This window comes from Leopardus geoffroyi, chromosome A3 (assembly GCF_018350155.1).
Source record: "Leopardus geoffroyi isolate Oge1 chromosome A3, O.geoffroyi_Oge1_pat1.0, whole genome shotgun sequence".
NCBI lineage: Eukaryota > Metazoa > Chordata > Mammalia > Carnivora > Felidae > Leopardus > Leopardus geoffroyi.
In genome coordinates this window covers 73,598,326-73,614,081 of record NC_059336.1, presented here as the reverse complement: position 1 = coordinate 73,614,081, position 15,756 = coordinate 73,598,326, and the positions used below count along the sequence as shown (strand labels likewise).

The following is a 15,756-nucleotide window of genomic DNA, read 5'->3' as shown; positions in this document are numbered from 1 at the left end:
GAAATCTACCGAGCATTTAAAGAAGAATTAACACTAATTCTTCTCTAACTCTTCCAAAAAACCAAAGAGGAAGGACCATTCCCAAACTCTTTTTACAAGGCCAGTATTATCTGCATACCAAAACCAGAAAAGGACACCACTAGAAAAGAAAAATAACAGGTCATTATCTCTGATGAATACAGATGCCAAAATTATCAATAAAATACCAGCAAACTGAATTTAGCAGCACACTGAAAAGATCATTCACCATGAGCAAGTGGGATTTATTATGGGGATGCAAGGATGGTTCAAAATATGCAAATCATCAGTGTGATACATCACAACAGGATGAAAGAAGAGAATCATATGATCATCTCAATAGATGCAGAAAAGGCATTTGACAAAATTCAATATCCAATCATGATAATAACTTAACAAACTAGGCACAGAAGGAACAAATCTGAACATGATAAAGGTCATACAGAACAAGCTCACAGCTAACATTATATTCAATGGTGAAATGTTGAAAGCTTTTCCTCTGAGTTCAGGATGAAGACAAGAATGCCCATTTTCACCACTGCTGTTCAACACAGTAATGAGAGTCCTAGCCACAATTAGCTAAATAAATAAATAAATGTATGTATGTATGTATGTATGAGAATTGGAAAGGAAGAAGTAAAATTGTTTTTATTTGCAGATGATGTGATTTTATATATAGAAAATACTAAAGACTCCACCAAAAACCTGTTAGAGCCAATCAATGAATTCAGTAAAGTTGCAGGATACAAAATTAACATACAAAATATCAGTGGCATTTCTATGTGATAACAACAAATTTTCTGAAAAAGACATAAAGAAATTAATTTTTTTTTAACGTTTATTTATTTTTGAGATAGAGAGACAGAGCATGAATGGGGGAGGGTCAGAGAGAGGGAGACACAGAATCTGAAACAGGCTCCAGGCTCTGAGCTGTCAGCACAGAGCCCGACGCGGGGCTCGAAATCACGGACTGCGAGATCATGACCTGAGCCGAAGTCGGCTGCCCAACCGACTGAGCCACCCAGGTGCCTCAAACCTGCGTGCTAAATTGATCCCATTTACACTAGCATCAAAACAATAAAATACTTCAGGAATTAATTTAACTAACAAGGCGAAAATCTCTATGCTGTAAAGTCTAGGACCTTGATGAAAGAAGTTGAAGAAGATACACATAAATGGAAGGTATCCCATGTTCACAGATTGGAAGTATATTGTTAAAACGTCAATACCACCAAAATCCATCTATAGATTCAATGCAACAATCCGTATTTAAGATTCCAATGGCATTTTTCCAATGGTCAGAGGTAGAAAAAAACCCTCCTAAAATTTATATGGAACCACAAAAGAGCCCTAGTAGCCAAAGAAATCCTCAGAAAAAAAAAGAACAAAGCAGGAGGCATCACACTTCCTTATTTCAGGCTATCCTGTAAAGCTACAGTCATTAAAGCAGAATGGTACCAGTTTAAAAACAGATAAACAGACCAATGGAACTGAATCAAGAGCCCAGAAATAAACCCAACCATACGTAGTCAACCTAACATTTGACAAAGGAGCTAAGAATATTCAACGAAGAAAGACAGTCTCTCAATAAATAGTTCTGGGATCATTGGATATTCATATGTAAAAGAATGAAACTGGACCCATATCTTATACCACTCTCTAAAATTAACTCAAATGGATTAAAGACTGAAAAGGGTTGGGGCGCCTGGGTGGCGCAGTCGGTTAAGCGTCCGACTTCAGCCAGGTCACGATCTCGCGGTCCGTGAGTTCGAGCCCCGCGTCGGGCTCTGGGCTGATGGCTCAGAGCCTGGAGCCTGTTTCCGATTCTGTGTCTCCCTCTCTCTCTGCCCCTCCCCCGTTCATGCTCTGTCTCTCTCTGTCCCAAAAATAAACGTTGAAAAAAAAAAAAAATTAAAAAAAAAAAAAAAAAAAAAAGGGAGACATGGCACCTTGAAACTCCTAGAAGAAAACAGAACAACAAAGTTCCTTGACATGGGTCTTGGTGATGAGTTTTTGGATAGAACACAAGCACAACAAACTAAAAAATAAACAAGTGGGACTGCATCAAATTGAAAAGCTAATGCACAGCAAAACAAACCATCAAAAAATGAAAAGACAACCTACGGAATGGGAAAAAATAATTGCAAACCATGTATCTGATAAGGGGTTAATATACAAAATATATTTTAAAAAACTCGTATAGCCCAGTGGCAAAAAACAAAAACCTTAAAAAAAAAAATGGGCTAAAGACCTAAAGAGACATATCTCCAGAAAAGATATATGAAAGGTCAACAGGTATGTGAAAAGATGGTGAACATCACTAGCATGAGGGAAATGCAAATTAAAACTGCCATGAGATGTCATCTCACACCTGTTAGGCCATCATCAGGAAGACAAGAGATAAATACTGGCATGGAAGGGGAGCAAGGAGAATCCTCGTGCACTGTTGTGAGGAATGCAAACTGGTGCAGCCCTATGGAAAACAGTAGGGAGGTTCCTCAAAAAAAATTAAAAATAGAACTACAATATGACTGAGCAGTTCTATATCTGGGAATTATATCCAAAGGAGCCAACACCCCTAACTCAAAAAGATATGTGCACCCCCACGTGCGCAGCAGCATTATCTACAATAGCCAAGACACAGAAACAACCTAAGTGTCCCTCAAGGGATAAAGATAAAGAAAATGTGGTATAACCACACAATATTATTCAGCCATTAAAAACCGAGGGAATCCTGGCATTTGCTAGGTGCTGTCACTTTTACATGGAATCTAAAACAAACCAAACCCACAGAAAAAGAGACAAACTTTTGGTTACTAAAGGTGGAGGGGGAGATGAAGGGAACCTGGAAGAAGGTGATCAAAAGTATAAACTTGCAGTTATAAGTAAGTCCTAGGGATATCACATGGAGCATGTGGAACTATATAGTGAATACCGCTGTATGAAAAATGGGAAAGAGAAGAAATCCTAAGAGTTCTCATCACAAGAAGTAGGTTTTTCTCCTCCCTTTTCTTCTTTCTTTCATTTTTGCTGTATTTCTATGAGAGGATGGAGGCTAGCTGAACCTACTGTGGTAATCATTTCAAAATATATGTAAATCGGCCATTGTGCTGCAGGTCTTAAATTTATACAGTAATTTCAATTATTTCTTAATAAAACTGGAGGAAAAAAACAAAACAAAAAAGAGGTATGTCGATATTTACCCAATACTGGATGACAGGGAAATGAAGAAGTATATATGTATATGTGTGTGTACTAAATATTTCCCTTGACAGCAGCTGGACCTTGTAATTCGATATTGTTTAGAAACATCCCACTAAAGGTGATATTCAACTTTAAAAACAGTTTTTAAATTATATTCCATACCCCTTCTCTGGAAAACAAATAGTATTTAATTAAGACACAAAGCTTGCTTGATACAAGTATGAAAGCACTGTTTCTTGAAACTTCTTTTTACAACATGATTGTGTGCTTGTTACCTAGTCCCAGGTAAAACAGCTCAACATCTAGACTAAACACATTTAATAAAATGATGACCACAACTAGAAATGTCCCAATTTCTAGTTATCCATAATTCCTAAGTAAGCTACACTAAACTGGTGCTAAGACAATATAATATCAGTATTAAAAGTGAACTTTTCTACCTCAGACATCTATTTATTTATTTACTTGTTTATTTATTTAGCAGTCACTGCAGAGCCCAATACGGTGCTTGATCTTGCAAACTGTGAAATCATGACCTGAGCTGTAATCAAGAGTTGGACGCTTAACTCACTGAGGCACTCAGGCGTCCCTGGACATTTTTTTAAAGGGAGAGATGATTTTCCCAGTATGAGACAGGCAGGAAAGGGGAGAGCAAGCCTAGGGCTCTGCTGTGGAAGGGAAAATATGGTTTAGGTCGGTTTGGGATTCCGATTTGTGGCCATAACTTATGCAGCTTCTGAGGTGAGAAGTCAGGGGGAAGGTTTTGAACCTCTCCTTCTTTAAGGAAAAGGTGGAAAACATAATGTTATAAAGATAGAACCTGGAAGGGTTAATCCCACATTCTTCTCTTTACCCCTGGACAAGCAGCCAAAAGCTGCAAGCCTCAGCACTTATTACTGAAGAACCTTGAAAACATACAGACTGCTGACTGAGGTGCAGTGAGAAAGCAACCCCTGAGCTAATGATCACATCCACTTAGAAAAACATAAGTTGGTGAATATTTATATGCCAGTTTCCATTAAAATAGTTCAATTGGTGTTTATTTTGTCTCTTTCATCACAGAGTTAGGTTTTTGTCTGAATGCATGTTACAACTGAATATATCAAATAAAAATCTCCATTATTTCTGTTCCCTATTCAGATGGTTAATCTAAGCAGTTGGGGGGAGGAGGAGATGGGCTAAGTGTGTCAAACAGTACATATTTAAAAATAAATTATGAACCATGGCTCAACCAGGTGAAACTTGGAAGACCAGTGGCTGGTCACTTCATCTGGATTTTACTAATAGACCACATGCCACATGGAGACATTATTAGATCCTATCTATACATCATGAAAAAGATGCTTTTGTGATCCACCGCTGTGGTGATCACACATCCAAAATTGGGTTGTACGATAATTTGACCCTTACAAAAAATGGGTATTTGCATTAGACATGTGCACAGTTGTAAGTTTCTAAGTTGCTTTTTCCCTTAATGTGAAAATAAAGACCTCTGGACATAGGCCAAAGATGTTTACACATTATTTTTGAAGATATGTGAGAATACAAAAATATAATGTTAATATAAAATATCAGTTTAAAAAAGTTACCATTCTCAGTGTACTTCATGTTTTCTATAAGTTAATTCTTCTGGCACCCCTAGACAGTGGTGTAAAACTATGGGTCATCAAAACTGATCCATTTAAATTGGGTAGAGTTTTAAATGTCTCTAATGATTCTTGATAATCGATTTGGTTATATCTAGTCCTATCTTTAATTGATAGTATATATTCAAAGGCATTTATAAATGATAGGAATTACTGTTCAACGTTAAAATGGCAAGAGGTTCTTTTCTGTGATAATAATATCAGTTTCCATTTAAAAAAAAAAAGTAAGGAGCATGAGCTGGATATTTTCCATGCACCCCTCCATGTCTACTCTCCACCCTTCTCTCCTCCTGCGCTGTGCCCTCCACAGCTGGCCTTCAGGGACGACATCAATAGACTCTTTTGCCCTTACCTTCAACCTTCCCCTTCAGGTCTCAGCTCCTGTAAGTAGTCTGCTCCTACAGCTAATGTTCCCCACATTTGGCAACAGCTTCCCCCCTGGCCCCTTCAGACCCAAGGGTGGTGATGGCTTCCAGCCATTGCTATTTCTGAGGTGCTACCCCATCCCTATTGTCTCTTAATCCTGCCCACACCTTTGTTACTAGTCCTTTCATTAAACTCTCCCCACATTACTTTCTTTTCAGAGTGCTTTATCTCCTGCTGGGGCCACAACCAACAGAGGGCTTGGGTCAAACCTAAAAGACTTAGGTTATACCTCTCACTGTCCACTAATTCTAAGAAATTCTAAGATACTAGCTGCCCTGCATTTTTACATTCTTTGAAGCTAGAGAGCTAGAACCAAGAATCAAAACCAGAAAGGGAAAATAAGCTTTCTCATCTTTTAGACAACATGCTATCCAATATAATCTTTAGAAATATAGTATATGAGGAAAAGATAGCATGACAAAGCTCCCATTAAAACAAGGCAAAAAGAGAGTCTCTCTCTCTCAAAAATAAAAATAAGCATTAAAAAATTTGTTAAAATTTTTTTTTAATGTTTATTTTTATTTTTGAGAGAGACAGAGGGCAAATGGGGGAGGGACAGAGAGAGAGGGAGACACAGAAAAAGAAGCAGGCTCCAGTTTCCGAGCTGTCAGCACAGAGCCCGACACAGGGCTCGAACCCACAAACTGCAAGATCATGAACCAGGTTGAAGTCAGAAGCTTAACCGACTGAGCCACCCGGGCGCCCCAACATTAAAAAATTTTTTAAATAACATAACATAAATAGAATAGAATAGAATAGAATAGAATAGAATAGAATAAAATAAAATATCAGTATACCTGATGACCTTTAAAAAAGTGTTTTCTTTTTCTGTTTTAGGTCTGCAATAATTTAAGCAACCTCCAGTAGTTATGGGGAACTAATGTGCCCTCACAGAAACCAGATTCCCTGCTGGGACAGGAAAATCAACGATAATCATGGGACCTCTTGTCAAAAAACAAGGACGATTTCAGAAGTACATGATAGTGTTTGTGGAAAGGCCACATACACCAACCCAAAGAAAGGTCTGCTAAAGACCACACAGTCACAATTTAAACATTAAACAATGACAACAATAACAGACCATCAGAATCAGCTGAACCTAAAAAGGTTATACTATTACTTCAAGGTCATACAAATAATAAGTATGCTTTTAAAAGGGAATACATACCAACAGTGAACAATTAGCAGGTGCTCAGTTTATCATCAAAAAAATGAGGAAAGAATGAAAAATAATTTAATTGATTTTTAAAAAGAAAACAGTTATTTTCTTTAATTGATATGATAATTAATTATGAAGTTTAACTACTTGATACTTTAAGAACTCAAGTAGTTACCAGTCTGAGATGTCAAAAGTATTTTTCTTGCTAAGGTGTGCTATGAAACGCCAAATCTTAGGCCAGAAGGTAAATGGTAAAAATGGAATTAGATGGACCCGAAGCTTGGGCCATCTGGGAGATGTCTCTAAAAACTGGCCGTCCCCTCCCTGTCTGACTGTGTGCACCGGTCATAGTCATCTGGGGAGTGCCAAGCACAGAGAAAGAGTTTTTGCAAGAGTTGGGGTGGGTAGGGAGGGAATTCAGGGGAGGGTGGGAGGATTCAATTCTCCCATGGGAATGACTAAGGAGTTTCTGGCCTAGGAGAATTCTTACCCCACAGGGGCATCATTTACATTCCAGGAGGTATTTGAGAGGCTTGGGGAAGCTGGTTCTCTTAGAGGACATTGTGTCACTTCCTACTTTATGTTTTCACTTGGTGTATCTTTTGTCATCACCAACACAAGCTTTACATCCTCCGATTGTTGACATCTTCCAACATTTGTATTGCTGTCGAGCTGTGCAAGAACACGCGCATGGCAAGGGCAGGAGTCTGTGACCATCTCAGCCAGCAAAGGATTATATGGACATGGACCAGTGACTACTACATATTGTGTCTCACTCTCTCTCTTTCCAAATGGCAATTAAACAAACCAACAAACTATCCTCGTTCTGTCCTCTCTTCACCACCATCTATTTGGTATGTGATAGTGGTCAACACTATCATTAGTCACAGGACTATGAAGAGCTTTATCCCACGCTGGATGAGAAGACTTCACAATTCCCTAAGATTCTGGACGTGAGGCTGGATACAGTAACTGACCAAGATTTTGTGGAGGGGTTAACTGCATTTTCAACCATTCATGTAGATAGTTTAAACTGGAACTTTTTTTAAAGTTTATTTTTATTTATTTTGATAGAGTACACGTACTCCAGGAGACAGGCAGAGAAAGAGGGAGAGAGAGAGAATCTCAAGCAGGCTCTGTGCTGTTAACACAGAGCCCTATGAGGGGCTTGATCCTACAAACTGTGAGATTATGACCTGAGCTGAAATCAAGAATCCAAACTCTTAACGGACTGAACCACTCAGGCACGCCTAAATTAGAGCATTTCAAGAGTGTGCATATGAAAAAAAAAAAGGTGGAGCGCAGTAGACGTGTGTTCTTTTGGGTCTATCCAGAAATCAAATTTTGTTAGCCACCTTGGACTTTTACTTCTGGTGGAGGTGATTACACCGCTAGTCTACAGGTGGCATGTGACTAACTACGAACAGTCAATAAAAGGCTCATATTTTATAGGTCACTGGTGACTGCTTCAAGGGTGGTCACGTGACCCACCAGAGCCAATAGCACATCATAAAACATTTGTGAGGACTTATCAGATGCAGTTCTTTTGAGCCACAGACACTTGTAAGGTCCAGGCACTGCAGTCATTTTGCTGCCTGAATTGCAAAAACCTAGAGGAAGCAGAACTGAAATATGGAGAGAGAAGAGAGAGAATAGCAAGATGAGCTTCTATATCAAGTGACACCCAAAGTTACTCTATCCATGGATTTCAGGTGTCTCAGCCAATAGGTTCCTTTTGCTGAGGCCAGTTTGTGTTGGGAGCTCCCTGAAACTAAAAGTCCTACCTTATAAATTAAAAAAAAAAAAATGACATATAAACTTGGTGTGTCCTTGGTAAAGTGGTGAAAGAAACTTCTTAATTTTATAGGCAACTCTAGTAACCTGATGCTGAGGAAATTTCAGCGATGTGTCACCTGATGAGTTCAGAAGAAGTCTTTTTTACTGAAGTAAGAACCCAGTGTTTGGGTATTATCCCTTGTGCTGTGACAGTGGTAGGCATTTTATATGCTAAATTGCTCTAAAAAACTAAGTCTCCCCCCTCCTGTTTTTCCTTTTCTGAAAAAGAACTGGCATTTCAAGTACTTATTAAGTAATAATTTAAGTTTGCGGATGGACGCGACAGCTGTAATATTGAGAAAACATGGCCAAGTAGGAATGAGGTCAAAAGTTGAAAGCTGTGTCAGGGTAGAGGTGGGAACTTGAGAGACATGAGAGGTTTGGAAAGGTTGCTCTAGACCAGAATTGGAAACAGCAGGGGAAGAAGGAAAGCACTATGGGCCAGGCCTGAGCGTCCAGATAAGGCCTAAAGCATTGGTTCCCCGCACTGGAAAAGATTCCACGGCTTTCCTCAGCCACATGCCACACATGGGCAGCTGACCAGCAGGATTACCCAAGGGTTCAGCCAAGTTGGGCACTGGCTAGCCAAGTGTGGCTAGGGGAAAGAGGCAAGGGTGCTAGAGCAAAGTTGAAGTGGGTGACCAGGGTACACACCCGCAAGGGATTACATACTTGGTAGGTAAAACTCAGTATTCTTTTGAGAGCAATTATGCGCTTCTCTCCACTTTCCCACTTCTCAGAAGAATTGAACTAAAGATCTTACGACTTCTGAAAAATAACAACTCTTGTGTGTAGACATTGTATAAAGAAGCACAATCCAAAGCCTCACAGCTATTTTAAAATCGAATAACTGAGTCTAATTAGAAACAATTTAGGACTATCTGAAATGTTAGGAATTAGAAACGCATTTGCTTAAAAAATAACCGATGCATAATGTACAGCTGTCTGCAAGGCACTGTTTTCAGTATGATGGATCCTGTGCTCATCACATGGTTCTAAAGAGGAAAAGGATTTAAACCGGGGGTAGAACTTTCTGGAACACTGGTAAGAGGCAAAGTAAGTCCGTGCATTGAGTGGTTGTTCCAAGCTCACTTCTCTTACAATCCTCAAGTGTTTGTCTCCTGTTAGTCTTACTGGGACTCGTCTTGGCCCAGGTGTTTAGAAAAGGCACACAGGTATACGTAGGTATCGTCAGGTACACACAGGAGGGAACAATGAAGGACAGGTCAGGAAAAGCCTCTGTCTCTCCACGCAGGAGGGCGTCAAGTAGTCAAAGGTTAGAGTGTCAGGGTTGACAGTCCTGAATACTGTCAGGGAAAAGCCAGGTGCTGCCTGACCCCATACTCCTGTGGTCTGAAGGACCCCAGCATTTCTGTCCCTGCCTCTCTCTTCGGCCTGGGATGCTGGAATCCACAGAGCCCATTTCTTTTCCCAGGTGAGGACTCAGGTGAGGTGTCTTCCCAGCTTATTGCCAAGAGCCCTTCCTACCCCACCTTCCTTCTCTCATCCTGCTTTCTCACAAAGTCTCTGAACACCCACCTTGTCTGTGCCCCCTTCGCTCTTCTGCAGTTCAGATGCTGTCTACCATCCTATCTCTGAGGTTCAAGTTCCCCTAAAATTACTGAGGAGGACTGGTGGAGACTGACGATTCTTGGTTCTGATTAGGATTTGCCTCCATGGAGGCTGTGGATTCAGACACCAATTGCTGCTCCTTCCCCGCTCACCCCTTCCTGCTGTGGTCGAGCTTTGCTCCCAGCATGCTGTGTAGCTGGCACCCTGCTCTCTGGTTACAGCCCACTCTAGGAACTGAAGCTATCACGGCCTTTAAGTTATCAAGGATGTTGCTTTCTGTAAAGAAGGCTTGATTATTCCTCCAGACCCTATATTTATCTCAAAAAATGTTTTGTTCGCTACATGTTTTCTTCACTACACCCTGGTGTGAATTATTTTTTAAAATGCCAACAGAGTACTGAAAGGCCTACCCCTGTATCTCTTAATACCATGCAGCATTTAGTTTTCTTTTGTATATATAAGAAAGTCAATCCTGTGGATGCTAATGTATGTACAGCAAGTTCTCCAACTGATGGGATGAGGTCACTTCAGAATTCTGGAGTTTAAGACTGAAAATTCTTAGGGTCCTCTGTACCTTCACCTCTCATAACTTTTCCTATGCTGAACAGGTTTGAGATCTTTACAGACCTACCCAAAGAGACATCACAACACAGAAAGGTTAAGATGACCCTCAGTTTAGGTCAGAAACCAGCTGCAGTGTTTGGAATTGTGAATTTGCTTAGATAGATAGATAGATAGATAGATAGATAGATAGATAGATAGATTTGCATTTTAAACAACTTTTCTTGAGATATAATTTACATGCCATGAAAATCACCCGCTATAAGTATATAATTGTTTTAATTTTTTTTAGTATGTAAAAGGTTGTACAATAATGACTATAATTTTAGAATATTTCCATCACCCCAAAAAGAAACTTGGTACCCATTAGCTGTCACTCCCCATCAATGCCCTCTGGCAGCCAGGGACTTTGCTTAGATTTCTAAATCTTAGTGGCTGGCCTAAATCTCAGCATGACAAAGCACTGGCTTGTACAAATCAGCCAGAAACAACCTTGGAATAATAGCCAAGTCAACTCATTTCATAATGTTATGTGACATTGGAGAGGTTGGGTAATTTTTTTTCAAAAGAATGTTTAATTTAGGGCAAATGTTTTTAAGAGTTCATTATTTAAGGGGGAGGCTTATTTAGGCACTAACATGCATATGGGTTTTTTTTCTTTACTCTTAAATTAGGTCCTTTAAAATTATTTCATCTTTGTGACCACTAAAAAACTATGTTGCAAGCAAGATAAACTGTAATTTATAGACTACTGCAAAAAAAAATTTTTGAATAATTTTTTTTCATCAAAAGAGAATTCTGAACCTTCGTAGTGACATCTAACAAAGATGCTAGGGATGAGTTAGGGAATTTTGCATCAGAGTCCCTCTTTTTGCCTATAGCACACCCACTTTTTATCTAGCTGATTTATTTATTTATGTACTTTTGAAAGCGAGTGAGCGAGCAAGCAAGAGAGAGAGAGAGAGAGAGAGATGAGTGGGGAAAGGGCAGAGAGAGAGAGAGGGAGACACAGAATCTGAAGCAGGCTCCAGGCTCTGAGCAGTCAGCACAGAGCCCCATGCGAAGATGGAACTCAACCACGAGATCCTGACCTGAGTCAAAGTCAGATGCTTAACTGACTAAGCCACCCAGGTGCCCCTATCAAGCTTATTTTAACATGTGGCACTGAAAAAAAAAAAAAAAAAAAAAAAAAAACATGTGGCACTGAACTGAGGCAAGAGGAAGAAATTTTTTACTTTTTTATATTTATATTCCTACATACTAGTAAAAAGTGATAGAATAAATTTTTGAAATAATTACTATTAGGAAGAAAGCCATGCTGAATGCAAAAAACAAAACAAAAAAAAAAACAAAAACAAAAACAAACAAACAAACAAAAAAAACCACAACAAAACAAAACAACAACAAAAAACAACCTGAATCTCATTTCTTATAGTGGATCCAGAGTACCTGTGAACAACCAATCCATGGCAAAACATCTTTGGGATCCATGAAATTCTCTTCAGATGTGAGAGTTTTTACTGAGTATTTATCCTTTCTAGTATGAACATGGTAAATTAAATAACTGTAGAAAAGATGAGCTTTTTTTCCAAAAAAAAAGCCTAAATATTTGGCTATTTCTCTTATTGATACTTACAATAACATATCAAAAAGGCCTAAAATAACATCTGAAACCTTCTTTCTGTATAAGAATCCCAAGGCAGCCAAATCAAATTGGTTAGGTCTGGAGTCACCAAACCCACCTGAACAAATTGGGGCAGGTGAAAACACAGTATGAGATGGTACCACCAAGTGACCCCGTGTAACGCACAGACTGGTTCGAACAGAGGGTTATTTCTCAGGACCCACAGACATTCCTTCTGGACCTTAGAAGCCCACCCTCCCTCGCTGATCAGCACGTCTCCTGTTGGCCATCACATTTCAGACAGTGCATAGGCTACCCTGACATTCTCTCTGGGCAAGGATAAGCCTGGTCCAATCAAACCTCATGTCTATTCAAGTCATATTCCACAACCAACTTCTGCAAAGCATAACCCACCCTTTGCCACATATCGAGGGCCATGGATGATTTTCAGCGGCTTAACTCTGTATGCAGGTTAACACTCTGCGCATAGACACATAAGACTAGCTTAAGTAACAACTCTGAGGGCAAAGAAAATGAACTCTTGTTGAAATCATGTATAATAAATGCAAACCTGGTGACACCATACCTTTCTTCCACTGAAACTTCTTTCAGCTGCTGGTGAGGTTTGGTGCCTTCCATCTCCCTGATGCTCACAGCATAGATCTTGGTGGTGTAGTCAATGGCCTTCTCTCTGGCAACGTCACTGTCATAGCCTCAAACAACAGAAAGAGATGGGCATGGGGTTGGTCGGCAGTGGCACGGGGTTGGGGGGTGGGGTGGGATGTGTGGAAGGGGCAGCCGGCACATGGGGCTCACTCACCTCCGTCCTCTTCGGCATCGGTGTCCGACTCCTCGCTGTCCACCAGCTTGCTCTCCTGGGTCCCCACAAACTCCCTTGTCCAGATCATCAAGGCTGTGTCGGCTCCACCAACTGTGAGCAGCACAGAGTCGTTGTGCAGCCACCTCACGTTGGTGACGTGTGCGCTGTGCCCCACATACTTCTTGAATCTTGCATGCTGGCCCTGTAAAGCCCAGGAACTGGTGACTACCCCAACCAGTCTCATGACTCCTGTCTCCAGACTATTTCATCCATATTATTTTCCAGAGCTGCCCCTAGTGGATACCAATTAAGCAGTTCATCCAAGCAGCAATTTTCCTCCCGTTCTTTAGAGGGTAAGCTCCATGAGGGCAGGAACTAGGTCTCTCTCTCTCTCTCTCTCTTTTTTTTTTTTTTTTTAATAAAACATTACCTGGCTCATCATGGGTCCTCAGTAGGTGGTTTGTGAGGAAACAAATGAAATGTTAGATTACAGAACCTATTTCTGGGAACCTAACGAAATAGAAGCAGCTTGATTCTGTTTCTCTCAAATATGAAACGTACATTCTCCATAGGTCTCCTGTGTAAACTCCTGATGGTGAGTCTGGCTGACATTTGCCATCACAAGTGTCTTCCCAGTAATCCCCACAGCCCCACAGTTGTACCACAGCCCAGGCTAAGACAGAAGAGCAAGGGACTTCTTCTAATTCTGGGGCCTCAAGTAAGATGTAAAACAAACACAACAGTTGCTGCCACAGATGTTTGAAACAAATTTGGACACTGGAAACACAAATAATTGGTTTTAAAACAAAGTGAGCTACTTTTCTTTTTAAAAATGTTTTAATGTTTATTTTTGAGAGAAGGAGAGAGAGAGGGAGAGAGAGAGCGAGCGTGCACGCGAGCAAGGGAGAGGCAGAAAGAGAAGGAAGGAGACACAGAATCCAAGCAGGCTCTAGGCTGAGCTGTCAGCACAGAGCCCGATGTGGGGCTTGAACTCACAGACCAAGAGATCATGACTTGAGCTGATGTCAGACGCTTAACTGACTGAGACACCCATGTGCCCTAGTAAGCTTCTTTTCAACAAACCAAATAAAAGGTCCGGTTTATTAGTAATTATGGAAAGCTCTTCAGCGCTGCACACAGGGCCATACAACTTTCATTCCAGGTGGGGAAGGATGAGGTGGAATAGCAGTTGGCTGTTCACACTGTGCAATCCTGACAAGTGGTGGGAAGCCGAAGCTGCCACCAGAAACCAGCTTCCATTTCTGGCTCATGAGCCATAGCCTGGCAAAAACAGCTCCAGTGAGAGCCATTTAAAGAGGGAGTTTTTTTTCCATCCTCTCAGCGACTCTTGGAGAATACCTTAAGCAATGTGGGTAGCCACATGTTCTTTCTGAGGTTGTGAGAGGGCCATCAGTGTCCCCGCTGAAAACTTGACTCAATAACGGAAGAGACTTCCAGAGGGTTTTGGACTGGCATGCTAGGGAACCCGAAACCAGCACAGATACATGGCAGGAGACAGGTGCAGCAGAGTGCATGACTTTGAAATTCTCTTACTCAAGATCTCTCTGTATTTAGCAGACATCTACCTGACAGCAAAGTGGAAATGCCCACTCTGTCGCAGAGTAGTGAGTGTAGAAAGGTTAGGGAGGCAAATAGGCAGGCCATATTTTCAGAAAGCCCTCCAGAGCCACTAGTTTGCTAGAAAATAGGCAGAGCAAAATAAGGATTTCCAAGGGAAACCACTATGTGACTATGTGAGATCCAGAAGGCATGGAAACAAAGAGGACAGTCATAGTGGCTGCAGCCATGTGTCCTGCTGGTCTTCCAGCTGGAAGCAGGAACCTACCCATTATATCTACTACAAACACAAGCTGGTTTCTTGAGGAGGAAAAAGTAAAAGAGCCTGAAAAATGCCTCTCCATGCCCTGACTTATTTAAAGCATTACAGGATTTCTAGACAGGGTGGAAGAAGAAATCCAAAAACAAAAGTTCAGAGAAAAATTATCCTAAGTTGATCATAATCAGGTTGTGAAGGAAAAGAAAGGAACAGAGGAGAAAGAGGAAAAAATTCTGAGTCACTGAAGCTATTTAACAAAGCTGGGATTCTTGCAGCAGAGGGGGATTCAAGATTCTCAGAATAGGAACAAGATAACTGCTGGGTAGAACAATAAAGGGAATTTGCAGTTACTAGAAGTTTCTAGGAAACCAGCTGCTCCCCCACGAGGAAAAGGCCAGCAGGGATGTTTGGTGGCTCCCTTAGGACCTGTGGAAGGAGTCTCGTGAAGACGTGACACAGAAGGTCAGATGAGCTGTCCTTCTGGGTCATCATGTCAAACCACGCATTTCTGTAACACTCATAGAGATTCACTACCACAACTTTCCTCTTCCACTGAGTCACGAAAGAACACAGAATGTCTCCACAAGGCTGGGTGTTAACTGCTGTTAGGTGAGAAATTCCTGAGAGTTTGATGGAAACCTATGTATCCTCTCCCACATTCACAACGTTTTACGTAGTTTCTGTCTGTAACATTTAACAGAGAGAAGGTTCCTCTCTGAAGAACCATTCTCCAAAGTCTTTGACTTTTTGGGGAGGAGACTTGAGAACTTGAGGGTGGGTTTTAGAAACGTAAATGACATGGTGGCGTTTTTTTTTTTTTTTTTTTTTTTTAATTTATTTTTGGGACAGAGAGAGACAGAGCATGAACGGGGGAGGGGCAGAGAGAGAGGGAGACACAGAATCGGAAACAGGCTCCAGGCTCTGAGCCATCAGCCCAGAGCCGGACGCGGGGCTCGAACTCACGGACCGCGAGATCGTGACCTGGTTGAAGTCGGACGCTTAAACGACTGCGCCACCCAGGCGCCCCAAGTGGCGTTTTAACCGCTCTGGTAT

At 40.9% G+C, this 15,756-nt stretch overlaps 1 protein-coding gene across 6 annotated transcripts in view; it reads right to left on the bottom strand.

The window, feature by feature from the left end:
* Positions 1–15,756, bottom strand: part of EML6 (EMAP like 6) — a 275,933-nt gene that overhangs the window by 34,051 nt on the left and 226,126 nt on the right. For all 6 annotated transcript variants that reach the window (XM_045446068.1, XM_045446062.1, XM_045446064.1 and 3 more), the window contains exons 27-28: positions 12,867–13,068; positions 12,633–12,759 (exon numbers count right to left, since the gene is read on the bottom strand). In XM_045446068.1, coding sequence (XP_045302024.1) covers positions 12,633–12,759; positions 12,867–13,068 — 329 coding nt within the window. The remainder of the gene's footprint in view (positions 1–12,632; positions 12,760–12,866; positions 13,069–15,756) is intronic.